At 42.9% G+C, this 20,706-nt stretch overlaps 1 protein-coding gene across 2 annotated transcripts in view; it reads left to right on the top strand.

Annotated features, from left to right (window-relative positions):
• opcml (opioid binding protein/cell adhesion molecule-like) overlaps positions 1 to 20,483 on the top strand; it is a 392,351-nt gene extending 371,868 nt beyond the window's left edge. For both annotated transcript variants that reach the window (XM_080483864.1, XM_080483863.1), the window contains 4 exons: positions 14,241 to 14,378; positions 15,648 to 15,768; positions 16,845 to 16,996; positions 19,139 to 20,483. In XM_080483864.1, coding sequence (XP_080339990.1) covers positions 14,241 to 14,378; positions 15,648 to 15,768; positions 16,845 to 16,996; positions 19,139 to 19,239 — 512 coding nt within the window. In that variant the 3' untranslated portion in view covers positions 19,240 to 20,483. The remainder of the gene's footprint in view (positions 1 to 14,240; positions 14,379 to 15,647; positions 15,769 to 16,844; positions 16,997 to 19,138) is intronic.
• Positions 20,484 to 20,706: the final 223 nt, after the last annotated feature.

Genomic DNA, 20,706 nt, shown 5'->3' with positions numbered 1-20,706 from the left:
GCAGGTCTCTTACTTTGAAAGTCTCACACAGACGCTGAGTGAGAGTCAACTTCCTGATCAAGTCCGAGTCCAGTTTGTGTGAAGAAGAGCGCAGAAAGCTCCAGAGCCAGCGGCCCAATGGACTCTGCTTGTAGTTTGTCTTTCTGTGATGCTGTTGTTTCCTTTGTCAGGGGAAGGTTATGTTTTTGTCTGCATGTATTTATTTATTTATTTATTTGTATGTTTGTATTTCACCAACTCTTGGCATAAACTATTAAACCACATTGCATGAAATCTCCAGGGATAATTCGTCATCGTCCAAGGAGCAATTGATTAGATTTTCGGGACGTTAACAGCTAAATGTTTCAGAATAAATCCCCACAAACTGTGAAAATAAATGTTGACTTGATTTTTCAAACAGATGTGGTGTTGAGGGTCTGCACTCTACCGAGTGTAGCTCTAGTTTGGTCAAATCACAATAAAAAGCAGAGTTTCAACCCTCCAGATGTTTGATCTCTCTTCATTTTCATGTCGCCTGTCAGTGGTTGGGAAATGTTGAAGGTATCCAGAGCTGCAGCTTCTGTTGCCTCGTCTTGGTCTGCAGCCTTCAACATCAAACAGTAAAATGAAGGACGAGCAGTGAACCGGAGATCAGGTCATGGATGCCAAAGCTCATTGATGGACGTTTTCCCATGGAGGCATCATCTCCTCACTTGGAGGACTGAAGGGCTCTGCAGCTCACAGGCTGGTGGGGGATAGCGGAGCGTCTTTTCCCCCACAGCAGAATAAGAAGCAGGTCGACCAACAGCCAAGCTGGATCCATTTCATGTCATTGTTTGTCAAACTGTAAAACATGTGCAGGAGTGCACAACGCAGCACAAACCCACTCATACATGTAATTTCCAATTCCTTGTCTTGATTATGATTGTGAAAGAAGCCAAATGTCAATAAAGTAGAAAAAAGATCTCATGTTTCTAGATTTAGGAGCATATTAAAGCTGATCCCGCTGACTCGGCAGGTTCAACCCTGACTCCCAACACAGAAAGTCAAGACAGTCACACAACTGTGATTTTAGATTCACCAGCTGCTCTCAAATGAACAGTTTTGGACTGTGGGGAAAAAAAACCCTCAAAAACAAACATGAACAGGAGGAACCTGTAAACTCCTCCTACACCAGTGAGCAGCCCCCCCTTGGTTTCTTTCCTTCGGACCACGACACATTTTCTCTCCGCTCAGCAGAAAACACAAGTCCTTCTGTCCATCCAGTCTGACTGACGGTGACATAACCTGCTGTGATGCCGCATCCTGAATTCTGCTTTGCAGCTTAATATTTCCCAAACTGGACACGTGAATTCAGTTTGACTAAAAAGCTGGCGTGGCAGTGCAGCCAGTGGCAGTGCTTCCTGCTTCCTGCTCCCTGACAGTGGCAGGAAGCAGTGCAGCCCTGCTTCCTGCTCCCTGCTCCCTGACAGTGGCAGGGAGCAGTGCAGCCCTGCTTCCTGCTTCCTGCTCCCTGACAGTGGCAGGAAGCAGTGCAGCCCTGCTTCCTGCTTCCTGCTCCCTGACAGTGGCAGGGAGCAGGGCTGCACTGCTCCCTGCCACTGTCAGGAAGCAGGGCTGCACTGCTCCCTGACAGTGGCAGGAAGCAGGGCTGAGATCCTCTCACAGGAGAATTGATTTGCCGATAGCATCAGGCTTCTTTTAGTCGCTCGTCAATGTGTCTTTTAATGAGACTAATGAGGATTCTAAATCCTGTTTGCTCTCTGCCACTGAATCAAAACTCACCTGAAATGTCTAAACGACAAACATGATGAGAGCAAGTTTACGACAAGCTTCAAGCTTTGAGTCAGAAAGATGTGACATTTGGGTGAAAAATCAGGTTTCTCACTCTCAACCTTTAAAAAAGTTGATCCTTCTGCAGCATTTTCTCAGGAATCTGAAAATGACATGGTGTGGTTTGGAAGGTACAGAACTTTATTAAAGGGCTTTTGTAATCAGAATCAGACATCACGTCAGTCTGAACCTTGTCAGAGACAGAATTGATATGCAACTTTCTGCTGGAAATGCAGATACGTGGAACAATAAAGACTGAAATACTTCATTTGAAAGTCAAAGTTTCTGATTTGCAGGTGAATCCTGTCATTGAAGCCTCAGTTTGGTTTTCTGTCAAACTGTTTTCAGCGACGGTTCGTCGCCACAAAGGAAAAGTGAAAGTAAATCTTAATTATAAGCTTTATCGATTGCAGGCACCTTCACCATTCTGGAGCAGCTTGTAACAAATCTGTTGTGATTCTAAACACTCTTGTGGTTATTCACAGTTCTGTCCTCTGTAGTTCCATTATTCGTCCCTGCGGTTTCCTTCAGTAGGAACACAAAACAACAAATTAGTGGAATTGACAGATGACACGGCGCAGAGACATTTCAATGAAATCAGAAACAGATTTAACCTCTGGTGACTTCAGCGTCAGACACCTTCTCATACTAACTGCGATCCACTGTGAGAACTGCTGGATGGTCATTTTGATTTATTTGAAGGCGAGACTCTTTGTTGTTGTTTCTTCCTCTCGGTTCTCCGGCTGTAGATGTGAACAGCGGCGGTGCCCTGACAGCCATTATAATATCGCCTCGCTGCCGTCCGGGCTGTACGCTTTGGTAGCCGTCACTTTGAGAGCTTTTATTTATTTAGTTATTTATTTTAGTTCCCGTTGAATCAGTTGACTTTGGCTTTGTTTCCAAGTGACAGGCTCCTGCGGGACAATAAGAACCGATTAACAGAGAAAAATGAGGGAAAAACTCCTGTGATGCTGCTTCTTTTGTGAAAATATAGATTTTCACATTTTGGATATAGAAAATGATGGCCTCACGGTGTTCAGTCATTATATGTTGATGCTGTTTATTCTGACTGGGCTTCAGAACCTGTTGTGTGATACATTATTAAAATGGGGTCCAGTGGCTTTTTCTCCTAAATTGTGTCTTTAAAGATGGAGTGGACCCAATGCCACAGAACTATTTGGTTTTCACTGAGTGGCTGAGGTCTTTCAATTCAGCCAGACTTTGGAGTGTGGCACTGAAATAAACTCTGGTTAATAGTCAAGAGTAAAAAAAAACAACAACCTTAGAATTTAATATCAGAAAGCAAAATGATTAGTTTCAAAACTACGTAGCAGAAGAAAAGCTGGTGTGGAACATGGCCGCCACGTTTACACTCACCAGGTTTTTATAAAAACAGATATTTCCCCTCTACATTTACAAAAAGAAATCTTGATTTACAGAGACCAGCATATTCTCCTGGTTCAGAGCTGCTATGAGCAGAAAGAAAACACAACAGAAAAAGTTTGTTCACATCAGCTGCGAACCCAAGGACTTTATCACGCCGAGCTTCTCTTGTCTAAAGTTTCTCCAGTTTCCACACCTGAAGGTGTTTCAGCAGACTTTACTTTCTGCACAGCAGCTGCTTCACGGTGTTCCACCTCACTGTCGGTTCTCCAACACCTCCACAGGTTAAACTCCTGTTAAAACCCTCAGACGTGCTTTACAAATAGCAAACTTACAGTCTATGAGAAAAAAAAGGATTTTTACCCAATCAGCATTAATCATTTCATCGGTGATGAGGTAGAAAATGAGCAGATGGACAGAGACTGCAGTTCTGGCTAATTGTTGAGATGTTTCTAAAACAACAAAAAACAGACAATTAAGTGTTTGATGCATAAAAACTGCCCCAAACACGGTCAGGCTTAAAATCAAACCAAGATTTAAATGGTCTTTAAAATTTCTACATTTTTTATTTTATACATTTGTGTCATATTACCAGATTTCTTTGGACTATTGGAAAGTAGCATGTGAACTAAAATGAGCAGTAAATTAACATTTATATTATTAGTTCCTCTGAAAACATTTTCATTTGCACAGAATTTAGAATAAGCAATAGCTTTAATGTATTCACTGTATATTATTTATTTGTAAAGCTTTAATTATATATATTATTTCTTTGTCAACTTTTAATTAATTTATATTTCTTTGTAAAGTTTTAATTTAATTATATTGTTTCTTTGTAAAGTTTAATTCATTTATTTAGTTTCTTTGTAAAGCTTTACTTTATTTATATTATTTCTATATAAAGCTTTGATTTATTCTTTGGTATCGCCCTGTAAATTGCATGTTTCGGAATGGGGCTCTTTAAATACCTTTTTTCTTGCCTTATTATGACTTAGGAGAAAACATGGATTTGAGGCTCAGTAAGTATCAGCTGAAATGAAGCAGCAGCTCCTGGTCTGATGGTGTTTACTCTCTCCGCCGTCATCGGTCATGAAAAGCAGGTTTATGTCCTTGGTGTTGATTTAAGTTATTTTTGAGTTGTTTTTAAAGACTATTTTAGAAACCGTCTCTACTGCTGACCGAAGGTCCCTGATGCCTGAGACGTCTTTATTTAGAAGTACAATGGAGCCGTGAAAAGCCCCTTTTTTTTATTTCCCTGACAGAGTCACATGGCCAACTGGGACTGCTATTCTTGTGCCACATTTTAGAAGTGTACGAACCACTCGAGGAGCGAGGACGTGAATTATGTAAGTGGCGTGTAATACGGGAACAAAGCTTTTAGTGGGGGTGCACGAGGACGGGCCATGGAAGGGTTGAACCCCGCCGCCTCCTCGGAGCCTGAACTCTCCGTCCACGCTGGGCTCCTCGCCGCCACGGGGAAGGAAGTGAACGGAGAGTGAAGCTGGTCGAAGAAGGTCATCAAAAAGATAAGGATGACGGCAGACGCTGCTAAACTTCAGAGTGCCCTTCAAGTCCCAGATCGCCGCCCCAGGCCGAGGCTCCGCTGGAAAGTGACGGCAAGGTGAGCGAGAGAAGGAAGGGCCGCGGGGTCGGTGTCAGCAGGAGGAGAAAAGACGGTCCTGAGGGAGGCGGCGTGCTCGGCTGTGGCGAGCGGCGTCTGCCGAGGACAGCAGCGAGCTCAGGGAAGGACCACGGGGCTCTGCGGTGCTTAGGAAGCATGAAACTTCAGAATTACCTGCCGGCTGCTGTCAGCCGAGACGCACTGCTTCACATCAAGTGTTCTCAAGTGTCGTTTTAGTCCAAATAACTTTCTGTCCCTCTTCCCTGTCCTCTACAGAGGGAGCAGGACACACACACACACACACACACACACACACACACACACACACACACACACACACACACACACACACACACACACACCTTCCCTTCACTGCAATCTTTACTACGACGTGTCTGACAAAGTTTCTGACCCTGAGCTTAAACATAGAAACATAAAATCTGTTGTGGCCTTTCCAGTCGACGATAAAGTTCAGGCAGAGAAACCCAGAGTTGCACCACAATCTTAATTCTTGGCCTCTTGCTGCGCCGCGAACCTTAACCCACACACCTCAGTGTTTGATTCTTCAGTTAAACTTGTTGTGGATGTTGTGGCTCAGCCGTTTCCTGCCGACTATACTCGACTGGGACGACTCGGTGAAAACACCGTGCGTGTTGTGTTCATCACGGCTGCTTGCCTGAAGGCTTCGGGTTGCTGCTGTACTGAGCGGCTGGACAGTCGGGCCACATGAAGCCACGATATCCTCCACTGCTGACTTCGACCAAAATAACTACTGGTAGTCGAGCAGTGAGACGCTGCAAATGTGAAGACATTTTCTGAGACGTTCTGATCTTATCATGCTTAAAGAATGAATCTCCGTACACACTGAACGCTCGCTCTGTGTACAGCAGGGTTCTGCAACCTGCGGCTCTTCAGCTCCTCTGTAGCGGCTCCCTGACATTTTCAGAAAATTAATCCTGAATAAACATTTTTATTTTATTTGCATGACACACTGATTTTCAAAAATAGTTCCATCGCCCGGCTAAAACTGGCTGAATAAAGTCGAGGAGCTAAAACAGGTAGAATAGACGGACTGGCCAAAAGAAAGGATGAAATAGCTAAAACTGATTAATAATTAAAAAAAATACAGTAAAAATTGTTAAAGGAAAAGAAAGGAAAGGGGAACAGGAAAAAAAGAATAATTTAAGAAATGGGGGAAAAGTGACAACAAAAAGATAGAAATAAATTGCTAAAACTGCTGTCACCAATAGGAAAGGCACCGCGGCTATAAGAAGTTCAAACAGGTAAGCTGCATGAAATGAAGTTAGTTGGAAAATCAATGAAAAAAAGATGAAAAATCTCTTCAAATGTCTTACAAGAGATTCTATGAAGGCCAAAGATACAATAAATACATCTAAAATGTACCTAAGACACTATAATGAATTCATCCAACACTTTTGTTTGTATAACAATTTTTTTGAAACGTTTTTTTTTTTCTTCTTAATTTCAGAGAATTTACACATTTTGTATTTCGAGGCAAATTTTATCTGTTGGCAAATTGTGAAAACGGCTCTTTTGCTCCTCCAGGTTGCAGCATCTGGTTCAGAGCCTGAAGTGGCTCCACAGTCCAGACAATCTGGAGTTCGAGCTGCTCACCGTGGCTCATCAGCCTCAAACACACCAAGTAAAAGGAGGTGGAATGAGAGGAAAGATAAAGTGAGTCTGTCTTCCTGCTGCTGCGGTGACTGACAGTCACCTGAGCAGGTGAAGAGATGGAGAACAAACAAGAGGTTTAAAGCAGACAACATAAAACTGGAGCTCGTGTTCAAAGTAAATGTTTCAAAGCTTCCACCTCACATTTAGCTGCGGTTTGAAAAGCTTGTAAACATTCACAGTGTTCAGCAGCAGACGTTTGCTGTCATTACATTTGATATTCTTTACAATTCAGCAACGCAAACAAAATGCATTACTCTATGTTAAAGTCAAAAAGAAAAAACCTTATCCATTGATTCTACTTCTGACCTTGAAATATGTTCACAGGATGTGTTTTATCTGTGGATCAGTGCCTGTCGACAAAGTGCAAAGGGTCAAAGGGCGTAGTTGTGATATATATATATTTGTGTATTTCAGCTGTTCGGTTTTTTCTAAATAGCTTCATGATAAACTGTTTCTGTAACTTCATACAATTATGTTTTATCCTCCAAAGCTCCCTGAAGGCTCACATGTCATCATGTCATGTGGTAAAGTTGCCACCTTTCTTATTATAACCGAGGAATCCCAATCAATCCCTTTGACTCCTCCCACAATGAGGCAGCTCTGCTCTGGCACATGGCACCACGAGAGGAAGTACTTCCTCCTCTTCCCAAGATGGGCATGTGTGGGCGGAGCCAGTCCAGCTCACACAGACACAGCAGATTCTGAATGCAGCTCCTATGATCATGTTTCACCAGGAGGTGAAAAGCCTGGTCAGTATTGATAAAGAGCTTCTGGTGTTTCATGACTCTTACTCCACATATGACAGAAGCTGCTCTGTAAGTGACAGAACGGATCATCAGCACCTCTCTGATTGAACAAAACCATTTCCCCCTATTTGTAAGGTCAATAAATTAAGCGAACCACTTGTATGATGCCTGTGGCTGTCGTCTCAAACCAGCATGAAAATAAAGGCCAGTCCAGTATAAAAGTAAAGCTAATAGTAATTACATGAGCTCTTTTTTTTCTCAGCGCTGCTGGGCTTGGTGGTAAAGTGTACAGACTGTTATGAAATGAAATATAACGTCACATCACACGCTCCGTCTCGATGCCAAAACCTGTCGTGGCATGCTTTGTTTATTTTCTCTTCTTCCTGGAGCTTGTCCAGCGATGTGTGCAGAGCTGCACGCTGTGTGCAGAACACACCTGCTTCATCAGCTGGGCTGCATTCTGCCCCGAACACGCAGCGGATTTATCGCACACGCCACCAAGAAGTCACACGTTTGGCGTTATTTTACACTGTGTGTCTCTGTTTCACTGCAGATGCATGAATATGAAGCTGATTATCAATTCAACGATGTTACTGGCTGATTTACTGACTGTTGGAAAGAGCAGGAAGAAAGAAAGAAAGAAAACCGACAGCACAGTTCTAATTCACACTATAACCTTCTTTATACATAGTTCATTCCAGGGCAGTGGTCAGTCATCCATCAGGGCAGAAGACAAGAAGAGCCACTCAAACTAATTTCCTAAAAAAAATAAAAAATATGGCAGAAATAGGACCCAAGTTATCAAATATCTCAACGCTGTTAAACATTTCCACACAGACTCTTTCTCTGTAAATAGTTTTTGTGTTGATATTAAAAGTGAAGGTGTCTAATGTGCGTTACAACTTTGTGTGGCTGTAAAAGTTGTAATTCTCAAGGAGCTCATTAACAGTTCTGCTGCTGCTGGGAGCAGAAACTAATCACACACACATTTACTCAGAGTTCAAGGTGAGGTGGTCCTCATCTGTGGTCCAATTATCAGAGCAGACAGAACTCATCAAGACATTCAGCCAAAGAGAAATTATATCCACTCAAAATTCACGGCCACGTCAAGACAGATTTGAAAGAAACAATCGTGTAAAACTATGATTGTAACTGGTGCAACAGTCGCAGTTAAATGAAGAATTTCCTGACTACAAACTTTAGTCTGTGAATCTGAAAAAGCCTCTGACAGCAGTGTGTTTCAGGAAGTCTAGCGCTCAGCTAAAGACTAGAATGTGTGTCTGCTACCTTCACTTCCTTATGTAATGTTTTACTCTCTCACTTAATTGTAGCGTCACATCTCTTTATTTGTGCGCTACCCAGAATGCACTGCTCTCTATCTCATGTCCTCTCGCTCTGTCCACTGGAAACTCCGCTGATTTGTTCACATTGGAACCGGATCAGAGTCCGGGGAGCGTTCACACCTGAACAAACGCAGCAGACTTCCCAGAAAGTCCCTTCTACTTCTTCTTTTTCTTTTTGGTTTAACGGCAGTTTGCATCCATAAAGTTGCATTACCGCCATCTGCTGGTTCTACCTATCTACCTCGTTTCCCAACACTCTCGTCGTCCCTGGTGACTGTTTCTCTTCTTCTTCTTCTTCTTCTTCTTCTTCTTCTTCTTCTTCTTCTTCTTCTTCTTCTTCTTCTTCTTCTTCTTCTTCTTCTTCTTCTTCTTCTTCTTCTTCACTTGGTTTCAACAGCTGTTGCCAATGGCATCTGTGAAGTTGCACTACCGCCCCCTGCTGGCTCCAGCTAGTCCACACCATTCCCACTGCTCAGAAAGAAAGTAAGAAAGTCACTGAAATGAAGTCCTGGATTAAACAGGGTTGGTGTGAACGCGCCTGTAATCTGCTCCGGATGTGACTGAAGCTGAGTTCTCTTGCTGGTCGCAGGTTTTCCCCCGATAAGGATATTGATCATGAGTTACAATGACCAACATGTCCTGCTGTCAATATTCCAAAACGTTAAAGTCCTACTCTGTGAAGCTCAAACTGGTTGCTCGGATTGGCAGTTGAATAAATGTCCTTCTTGAAAACGGCTTTTTGTCTTTGTACCATTTCCAAGAACTTCAGTTCTTTTCTATTGTACACGCTGTAATCGGTGCACAGTATTCTCGCCGCAAAGCAGCGGCGAGCGAAGCTCTGCAGCACCGCTCCTTAAGCTAATGGCTAATATCGCCGAGGTGCTCCGCCGAGTGCTTTTAGATGCTCATTTGTGCCGGCTGCCACCCGGCACTTTAATGGCTCTCTTATTAGTCATCCAGTCATGCTGTACTGACACTGATACTGTGCTGGAATTACGTCCCACACCACAAACCAACGATGGGGGTGTTGATGATGATGGCCATTGGTTTTATATTTGTTCATCCAGTATAATATGGTGGCATGATGATTCCTTTACGTTCATTCATCAGATTGACGCTTATTTTAATACTTGGACTGTCGTCATGGTGCATCTTTGGTAAACTTCCATGTTCTGCCTGTGAAATGATCAGACGTTGAAAAATCAACTGAAATGTGATGAATGATTGTTTGTGGCGGTGTGTCATGCCCCGCACTCCAAAAAAATGATTTGTTAAATTAATGTAATTTAGTCATGTCACACATTTCCTCTTCTCAGATTAAGTAGACTGAATACCTTTTAATTATGTTATCTGAACTACATATCTTGAACAATTTAATCAAGAGAAACTCAACATGCTCATATTAATCGAACATATTCCCCTTTTTTTTTTTTTCAGTGTAAAAGATATTCATATATGTTTCCAACTATCTGGACTTGAACATCCAACCTTCTCACACCGAGGCGAGAGTGCTGAGCTTTACACGACACTGAGATTAGATTAGATTTTATAATTAAAATGAAGCAAAAACCACTTTTGAATGATATTTTAATGAAGAAAAGTTTTCATTCGATTTCATTAGAATGTTTCTGACTCAGATGAGAAATCCTTTGTGCTCGTCATGTTGATGAGTGAGCCATGTTGGCTGGTGTTCAGCAGACTGAGCCTGGGGAGTTTTGTGGGGGACAGACGTGGCGTCCTGCTCCTGCCGGTTTTATCTTCTTAAGATTCGGTTTATAATGAGACTGTGCCTCCGTTCATACCGACACGCATGACGGAGGCACAGTGGTTATGTGTTTATATTCACCTTCACTTCTTCTGGGCGAAGCTGCTGAACTGAATTTGGGTTGAGGAGGTTTTCTGATGTGTGCCCATGGGTCTCTGACGGCATCGGAGTAAACAGATAGATTTATATAAAACTGCTGTCTACACAATGAAACTAGTTCCCAAGTAGAGTGACACTGTGGTTGTGTTACGCATAAAGACCTAGTGCGTTCCTCTGGGCTTTAATCATCAAACCGGAATAAGTTGTATACAAATCTGGTGAAATGACGACACTGAAGATACAGCGAGCAAAAATCTTCCCATCATCTCTGCTCTTCTGCCTCATCCTGTTTCACGCTGGGAAACCCAGATTTATCCACAGTTCATTTAACCATTCAATATGTGACTAATATATTTGTGTAGTATATCAACAGTGCATATGCATAACTAAAAGAACACAGCCAAAACTGGAGGGATTTTCAGTCTTGTATGTATTATGTATGCAATGAATAAATCATCACTATTATGGAAAAATGACTTTGTTTTTCCTCCTGCTGGGCCTGCGGAGAATACACAAGAGGCCGGTGTAAAGATGAGCCCATGTTCTGTTGGACGCTTAAAAACAACCATGTACTGTGCTTTGTATACTGCTCTGACGATGGTAATTAGATTAGAATTTGACAGTAAACTTCTTACCAGAGTACTAACGGAGCCACTAACCGAGCATCTTTTTGTCACCAGACTGCTTAATATAGTTACCCATGATGAAAATGTTCAATTACCTGCGCCAGCGGCTCCCCTGGTTAGAAGCAACAAGCTGATTATCCCGAGCCCACAACCTTTTCAGTGAATCCCCAGCCGGCTGCAGCTGAGGATTTGGAAAACATAATGATATTATGCTAATGTCGAGATATTTGCTGGATTGACATTTCGGCTGATTGGGATTAGCGCTGCTATCCATTTTCCCACCCACGCAGCAGTAGCTTAAGGTCTCCCTGTCACCAGAACATGCTTTTAACATTGCTGGTGTCGGGCTGGTAATTTGCAGCGCTGCTCAAGTGGGCTTGTTTCGAAGCAATTAGTTTATTTTCTTTGTGTAATGAGTGCGTGCCCTGAGCTGTCTGCCTTCAGGAGACATTTAGAGGAAAAAAGAAAGCAAATCTCAAATTCAGGGACAGACTGCTACCGTGGTGTTTCCACTTGTTTTAGTTTTAATTAGGATCTTTAACATGGATAACCACAAAATGTTCCCGTGGGTTAAGTTTACACGTCATAGTTTATATCTCTGTAACTCTGGTTTCTGCAAATCTATTATTAACGATAAATAATGTGATTGTGATGTTTCCTCGACTCAGCTGCAGCAGGTTTCTTACCAATGAAATTTGGGCGAGAAGGTTTTATCGGTTTGTATGTATTTTACAAACGTTCTGCTTGAACCTGCATTGCATGAAACCTTCAGGACTGATTTGTCCTCATCCAAGGAAGAATCGATTAGTTTTTTGGACGTTAACGTTTCTGAATAAATCCCCCAAAATGTCCCATACAAAGCTGAAGGGAGAGGCACCTGATGGAGGAGATGTTGGAGCACTTTTCTATCACAACCAAAACTGACTGTTTGGGCCACAGCAGCTTATCGGATTTATCAGCCTACATGGACCAAGGATCCTGGGCTGCCCTTGACCCCGTCACTGGGTCACAGCTTCTTGTTTTTTGGCCACTGCGACCAGGAACCCCTCACACAAGCTGTAGTCTTTCTAAAACACAAAATCTACCTGATACATCCCCACCAACAGCTGACCCGATGAAGAACCAGTCAGTATTGTTCCCTTCTCTGATCACTGGTCTTAATGTTATGGTTAATACTCACCACAGTCCAGTGAGTGTTTAGTGAAGCACCTGAGGCCTCCATCTCAGCACTGCGTCTGCAGTGAAAGGTCTCAGCAAGTCGTTTCCTTCTGCACACTGTGGGTGTCTTCTCCATTCCTATTCTGTAAAACTGTGTGAGCTCACTCAAATCGCTCTGGAAAGAGCCACAGACGTTCAGTTTAACTGAGGTCTGGACCTCCACGGAGTGCCACTGCTTTAACTCATCGCCTTGCTGGAGAACAAACCCTCATCCTGCTCTGAGGTGAAGAGGGAACCGGGTTAACCTTCATATGGTTCTGTACTTACCCTCTCTATACATGGACAGCTGCTGCATGTAATGGCAGGAACGGTGTGTTTGTGTCAGTACTGCAAAACTGTCATCGCATTTTGGTCCCTGCAACCGTCACTTTTTTACACCGGCTCCCAAAGTGGAACTTTTCTCTCTTGCTCGTAACTCCTCCTCCCTGCAGAGAAAAGCTGGAGGCCAAGGAGTACTGGGAATCAGTACCGTTACTCAACGGTACTTCTAGTCTGTATTTTTTGTGTGTTTATGTGGTAATAAATGTTAATTTGTTAAATTATAAAATCAAAAAAAATGTAATTTAACATATTTATCAATATGTAAACTTTAACAAATATGTCAAAACAACATCCAACATGCTTGTAATATAACATCGCAGTTCTTCCTTCGACATGACGACCCTTAACTACAACTATACGTTTTTTCCTAATAATGCACAAACTAAAACCAGCTCCACGTCCTCCCGTTCTTTTCTTTCCCCTCTGGAAACGCAGTGTGACGAGGCTCCATGGGGGCAAACGAGTTTAAAACAAATGAGCAATCTCTTGAGCTCTGAGAAACATCTGGTGCTGAACCAGGAGTTTCCTCAGATTAGAAGTATTCCCGCCGCTGGCCTCGTACTTCACATCGCAAATATTGCAGCGAGTGTAATCTGCATGCGCAGGTAACAAACATGGCGTCTCCGTCGTGGCGTGACTCCCAGTCTGTAGCCTAGTCTTCTCCTTATTGGTAGACTTATAGTTGAGATTCTCTAATAGCATCCAATTCGTCATCAGTCCGTACGAATTATTGGTCCTGTCCATTGTGTTAACATGTATAGTGTGTGTGGTTTCATTAGAAAAACAAGCAACAGCGCCCCCTCGTGGGTCGGCAGACTAACTACATTGTCCTCAGTGTGTCTGCTGCTGCAGTGTAAACGCAACACTTTTCAGAAAACCGACACCCCCACCTCACCTGAACCTCGTTTCAATAAAGAAGTGATCTTGGGTCACCTGGACTAACGTCGTCCAGCCACCGCTCGGCCCCTCGGACCGCCGCCGACCATCCTGAAGAAAACTGCTGACTTGTCAGAGCAGTCAGTACAACCAATTGGTGTCCAGCTATTTCAGTCCCGCCCAGGGGTGGGTTGGCTCATTGTTCTCCGTCAGCATGAGAGAGCTCTGCTGCTAACTGTGCTACACAACAGAGGAAGCTTAATGGAAAAGTCTCACTGTGCAAATAAATATGCGTCTTTAAAGTGAAGCCATTCTGCTCATTTCTGCGTTTGTTGTTTTTCATCTGGTTTCATTCCCTTTGTGCTTCGCTGTTGTTCACCTGCTGTCCCACATGAGCTGCTTTTATATGAGTCTTTCCTGAAACCTTCTCCCGCCTGTCAACAACCCTGAACCTGCTGCTTATGCTTGTAATTTGGTACCAGCCTCATGCTCACACTGTGATGTCTGATTTCTCCTGATTGTGTAAACACAGTTTGAAATGAGTGAATCCAGCTGCCTGATTCCTCTACTGACCCTTTAGCAATATTTAATATGAGCACTGACAATACCATGTGTGTTACATGGCCAACAATACTGAATGTTTCACCTGGACCTTGTTTGATATGGTGCGTTGATCAGTACTACAACATTTTAATGGCTGCATTTCTTTGTGTGTGTTTGTCTGCTTCTCCACAGGAACCCATAAATTTGTGACTGAGGGTGAGAACCTGGAGCTGACATCCATCACCAAAGAGCAGTCAGGAGCGTACGACTGCATCGCGTCCAACGACATCTCCAGCCCCGACGTGAGGACTGTGCAAGTCACCGTCAACTGTGAGGCTCCAGCCGTCTCTTCCAGGGTCAAACTATATGAAGTAAAACCAGCTATATGCCGTTACTGGGATTTATTGATCAAGTCCAAATCTGAGTGGACCGGTACCGCTTCATGATGTTCTAAAATTTCTGAATAGTCTCATGGCTGTTATTAAATGAATATCTCTTAGGCTCTTGGCTCACACATGATGCTGCCGCCGCCATGCTTCCACAGGGGGAATGACACGTGATTGGTTTTTCATGTCTACGACCATTTTTACCATCATTTCGTAATTTAGTTGTCACACTGAAATCCCTCTTACCTTCTTACACTGAACATATTCACATCATTAAATGTTCTATCTGTGCAACCAAACCAGAAAAACCCTTTCAATCTTAGCATTGTGACAGCTGGAGCAACAACGACTATCTCTGTTCTAAATCACCTCCTAATGGGCGGGGTTTGGGTGGGATTAACATTAAAATTATATGTGTCTATGGTATATAATCTGAATCTGTCACACGTATTGTTCTTTAGCGCTTGATTTAGTATTGAATCTCATTTAATTGAATTCAGCTCTGATATCATTTCATGAAATAAGTATTTATTCATGGGTCAAAGTATCAGCATTTAAACAGGAATCTAGAAATTATTAAATAGGTAGTCGTCAATTCGTGTGTCATTGGTGTGTGTGTGTGTGTGTGTGTGTGTGAATACCTTAAGAAATATTCATGTAAGACACCCTAGAACCTGGGGGGGGGGGGGGGGGGGGGGGGTATTTAAAACGAGGACAGTTGAAGCATAAATTTGACTCAATTCTGTATAAAATCAATATATCTGCTAATGTAAAACAGTACATGACAGAGTTTGTTGAGTTTCTTTGCATATTTCATGTAGTAATCCTTGACTACAGGAACCGCATCTCTTTACCAACATGCCCATGTCTTCTTCAAAACTATATTCTGTTAGAACACGGCGAGGCTGAGTGGAATATAAACCCTGATAACAATCTGTGTTACAATTAAAGTGAGTGACCAGAATGTCTAATTGTATCAAGGCCATCCAAAGACCCACATGTTGAACCAGACGTAGATGTGAGACCCACAACATGCCTGTGATTCAGTGGAGAAGAGCCATTTAGATTCCCCAAACCATTCATTTTCACAGCTAATCATCTCTCGTACATTATGAATTAAAGGTTGTTCCAGACTGAAAGCAGCAGCTCACAGGAACAGTTCAGGCAGACCGACGTCGCGGGACAAACCACATGTTGTTGCTTTGCCTTTCAGACCCTCCATTCATCTCCAAGGCGCGGAGTACGGGGACGCCAGTCGGACAGAAAGGAGTCCTGCAGTGCGAAGCCTCGGCTGTCCCCAGGGCAGATTTCGAGTGGTACAAGGAAGACCGCAGGTCTGTGATTCTACCAGCTCGGCTCAGTCTGAGGGAAGCACGACAAACACACACAAACACTGTCGGTGAATAAAAGTCTTTGATTTAAAGGAAGCCAGCGGCTCGTCTAACTCCACCTTCACATCACTTTTCTTCTTCGTCTGTTTTTGTAACTTCTTCTACTGGCAGCTTTCAGGCTCTTTACCGCCACCTGGAGTGAAGTGAGGACTAGACTGTCTTTTTAATACTCACTCAGACTCTGGGACGCCCGTACTGTAAATAATACACAGTCCATTACGCCCTAATCCACTGTGAATACTTTAGACATTACTGCAAAACCTTTCCTGACAGAATTGCATTCATGGTTTTTGCTGCCCATGTTTTTCACCCCTGGTGACGTATTGGACCTTCTATTTTTGAAATGTTTGACTCTCTTGCTGTCGGGGCCAAACATCTATTTTTAATCACATTATAGAAGAAATAAATAAATAAAGTCAGATCATTTGCGAGCAGTCATGGTCACCAAAGCAACTATTATTATTTTTCCAGTGTAATTAGTTTATGTCAGTGGAGTGTGAGGATGAGATATTTTAGAGGATAATGTGGATTTTAGTTGTTGTTGTTTTTTCCCTTCTTGATGGCTGGAGCCTGGAAAGTGTTTATGAGCAGCCTCAGAGCCGGGAAGCAAGGCTGCGCTGCTAAATGGTCCCTGACGGTGACAGCAGCCTTTCTGTCACTACCCAAAAGATAAAACAGATCCCCAAGAAAAGAGGGGGGGAAAAAAGATGGAGGATGGTGATAAAACAAATGACTAGCCTCCACAAACAAGGAGGAAGACTGTGACGAAGGTAGCAGAGGAATTGAAGAGGCGAAGAATGCAAAAGAAGGAGAAGTAGCAGCCGTGGTGGGTGACGCACACACTTCTTTCAATAAGGCAGCCAGCGACTCTTGAGTTGAGAAATGTTTGCTCTCCTCAGCCCACAGGTGTAAAATGTATTCCTAATTTCACGCGTTTTGAAGTACATGTGATGAAAGCTCTCAGCGGAGCCTGGCTTCTTTTCTCCAGCGTTTCCTCACACGCTCTGTCTTCCTCGCAGGCTCCTCAACGGACTAAACGGAGTGAAGATCGAGAATCAAGGTAAACAGTCCATGCTCATCTTTTTCAACGTCTCTGAAGAAGACTACGGGAACTACACCTGCGTTGCGATGAACACCATGGGAATCACCAATGCCAGTATAATCCTTTACGGTAAGAACAGACTGCAGATGTCTTCAGAGTTTGAGGGAGATGGGAACGTTCCCATTAGGGAGCCACTTAGATGTTGTTGCCTCGCTTGAGTCGTCGCTTTAATCTCTTTCTGGTGTCAAAAAACACTTTTGTACCATTTCTTTACTGCCATGGAGACTAAACTGGCATTTTAAATGAAACAGACGAGAAGAAAACGGCTTTGCTCTTTGCTGCAAACGAGTACAACAGATTTTAATGACAATATCCTGTAATTCACAAACGTCTAGGAAGGTCAGCGTTGATCCTAAAACGAGGTTCATGCATAGAAAAGACTAGAGAAACAATAAAGGTAATAAAGAAGAGTACATATCAAACCTTCGAAACGAAGTAAAGAAGCAGGTTGATGGACTTTGAAGTCTTCAGACTTGATCCAGTATTAGAATGACGACACGTTGTCTCTGCACTTCCTCCCTCCCAGTCCAGCTGACACGTCCATCCAGTGGTTCACCCCGTCCAGACACTGTCCACTGCACAAGTCACTGGAAATATGCTGGTTTTGATCCCTAAAGTAACTCACCACATTTCAATAGTTCACCTGCGTTGATGCCATTTGTAAATTATAGGGTATTTCTTTAAAAAAACTAAACTGATGAAATATCAGTCGTTCACAACTTCAAGCTTAAAATTCTTGTGGATTCCTGGAACTGATCCGCCTCGTGCTTTTCAGCACAAAAGCACCTTAGAAATGACTTCCTGAATGGATTCGACTCATGTTTGAAAATCTAGAGGAGTTTTATGGGCGAGACTCCTGTCGTCGTTTACGTCAGTCGTTTTCAACTGAAATGCTTGATGGCGGTGGGCTGACTGGAACGTCCAGTTTGAAGAGCTTTTTGTTTCTGGAATCTGGAAAGTGCAGAAAACTGCTTGAGAGAAACAACACAAACTCTCTTTGCCTCTGCTTTGTATGTCTCGTGTGTTTGTGTACAAGTACACACTCTCAACATGGAGCTCACAGTTGGGGACAGTAGCACTCCATCTTATAAACAACATTACAGGACAGTCCAGTGAGCACGATGTTTCATTGAGAAACATTTTGAAGATTGAACTTGTAATTCTGGCCAAGTTTAACTCTAAATTCAGACAACTATTTAAATACATATTGTACATTCTAGGGATATGAGTACTAAACTTTAGCTACTTGCTAATAGCCAGAACCGACACACATATATAAATTCTCCGGATCCACCAATCGACAGCGGGTAAACTCTGCTGGTCCAAACGTCTTTGGTGATTAAGTTGCTGATGTTGCACAAACTATCTTTCTCTTCCTCTTGAAGTGTGTTGCTCCAATCAGAGATCAAACCCTATATAGTGTCATCGGGGGTTCAGCCAATCCCAATCAAGGTAGGCCCTCCCTTTGACTCCTCCCACAATTAGGCAGCTCAGCTATGGCACATGGCACCACGAGAGGAAGTACTTCCTCCTCTTCCCAAGATGGGCATGTGTGGGCGGAGCCAGTCCAGCTCACACAGACACAGCAGATTCTGAATGCAGCTCCTATGAGGAAATGGAGGAAAATCAAGGAGGAGCTAGAAACTTAGAATACTGAAGGTTTCTGGACCGACCAGACCAGGAGGAGGAGAGGAGGAGGAGAACAGGAGGAGGAGGAGAACAGGAGGAGGAGGTGAACAGGAGGAGGAGGAGGAGGTGAACAGGAGGAGGAGGTGAACAGGAGGAGGAGGAGAACAGGAGGAGGAGGTGAACAGGAGGAGGAGGAGAACAGGAGGAGGAGGTGAACAGGAGGAGGAGGTGAACAGGAGGAGGAGGAGAACAGGAGGAGGAGGAGAACAGGAGGAGGAGGAGAACAGGAGGAGGATAGGGGAAGTTTAAAGAATCTTCTACGAGTACGACCCGATACCTGATCCTGGTAACATCAGTTTATACCACATTAGATTAAATTAAAACGTTGAAGTCTTGCTTTGACGTAGTATAACTTTCAACGACTGAGTTAGAACTTCAAAAACCTTCAATACGAGCTCTCTCAGTAAAGAGTAAAGAATCAGATCATCTGATTTGTTTGGTGTTTTAGAAGTTTTTCACAATGAACTGCAGTACCACTGCAGAGTGTGGACCTGTCATTAAGCCTGGTTGCGCCCCCTGCAGGTCCGGGTGCGATGCACGACGTGAACGGCGCCGCTGTGCTGCCCCACTGCTCCACATGCCTTCTGATGACCGTCACCTCACTCTACCTGGTCAAGTTCTGAAGGAGAGCCCAGCTGCTCTCCTCCAAGCTTCTCTCAGCACTGAACGGCAAGAACAGACATTTAGTGTGAGAAGAACGAAGGTCAAGATTGCCAGAGGTTCAAACTTAGTTTTCATTTCTTCTTCTTCTTCTTCTTCTTCTTCTTCTTCTTCTTCTTCTTCTTCTTCTTCTTCTCCTCCTCCTCCTCCTCCTCCTCCTCCTCCTCCTCCTCCTCCTCCTCCTCCTCCTTCTTCTTCTTCTTCTTCTTCTTCTTCTTCTTCTTCTTCTTCTTCTTCTTCTTCTTCTTCTTCTTCTTCTTCTTCTTCTTCTTCTTCTTCTTCTTCTTCTTCTTCTTCTTCTTCTTCTTCTTCTTCTTCTTCTTCTTCTTCTTCTTCTTCTTCTTCTTCTTCTGGCTTTGTGTGGGAATCAGTGAGACGCTTCAACCTGAGGAAAGAAAAAATGTGATCATGCACTAATCTGATGATGGTAGAACTATTGAGTTTGTGTATGCCCAAACCTTTTTGTATGTGGAAATGGAAAAAAGAAAAAAAAGAAGAAAAAAAAAATACATGTAACTGTTGATAGTTGACTGTTTATTGCCTAATATTGAAGTGTACATTCAGATTATTATTGTGTCACGTCCTGTTCAATATCTGTACAAAACCATTAAGCTTTTTTAAGTAAATGACAAAAAAAGAGGAAAAAATGCAACGTGATTGAATTTTACTGTATTTTTACAGTTGTATGCAAAACAGAATAACTGATCCTTCATGAGAAACACTTCAGAATAATACAATAGTACACATGATTTCTCAGGCAAAGTCCTACAGCATTCAAATTTTTATTTCCATCGTAGTGTGTGTAGAAATTGTACAAATGTGTACAGATAATTCTTGCACTGTTGTTCTTTTCTCTCTGTTTCTCTCTTTTTCTTTGTTTTTATACGTACACTTATCAAACGGCATTTCAGAAGCACCTCATCACAGAGTCATAGCAGCTTCACTGGTTCACGTGAAGGAACTTCTGGGAACAAAGCGCAGTGAAATGCTGATGTTAATGCTGAAGGCACCGTTCAGTCGTCAGGTTAGTGGGGGGTGTAATCAGCATCTCGGCTCCTCGTAAAGTGCTGCTGTTAATTTGCAGAGGAAAATTGAATTTGGGGAAGTGCATTGTGCACAGCTAATGAGAATTTCTTTGTATTTTACAATCTTGCTTTTAAAGCTGCAGTTTGGTCAAATTAAAACATGAAGTACTTTCTACACCTCCAAACATAAAAAAAAAAAGATTGTATTGCCAATTTTATTTTCAGGCAGAGCAGAATTGCTGATTTGTTTCTAAACATAAATCTTGAGGGATTTTTTTCGGCTCGCCTTCAAACAGCCTGTGATTTCTAATTCATGTTTAATTTAGAAAGAGCAGGTCCAGAATCAAAGTTTCCCCTCAAATCAATACGTTCATCCAAGATTGGAAAACTGGGTGAATATATTAC

The sequence above is a fragment of the Lipophrys pholis genome (assembly GCF_963383615.2).
Source record: "Lipophrys pholis genome assembly, chromosome: 16".
In the NCBI taxonomy this organism is placed as follows: domain Eukaryota; kingdom Metazoa; phylum Chordata; class Actinopteri; order Blenniiformes; family Blenniidae; genus Lipophrys; species Lipophrys pholis.
Note: the sequence above shows the minus strand (reverse complement) of the source record. Positions and strands in the feature narration are given on the sequence as shown.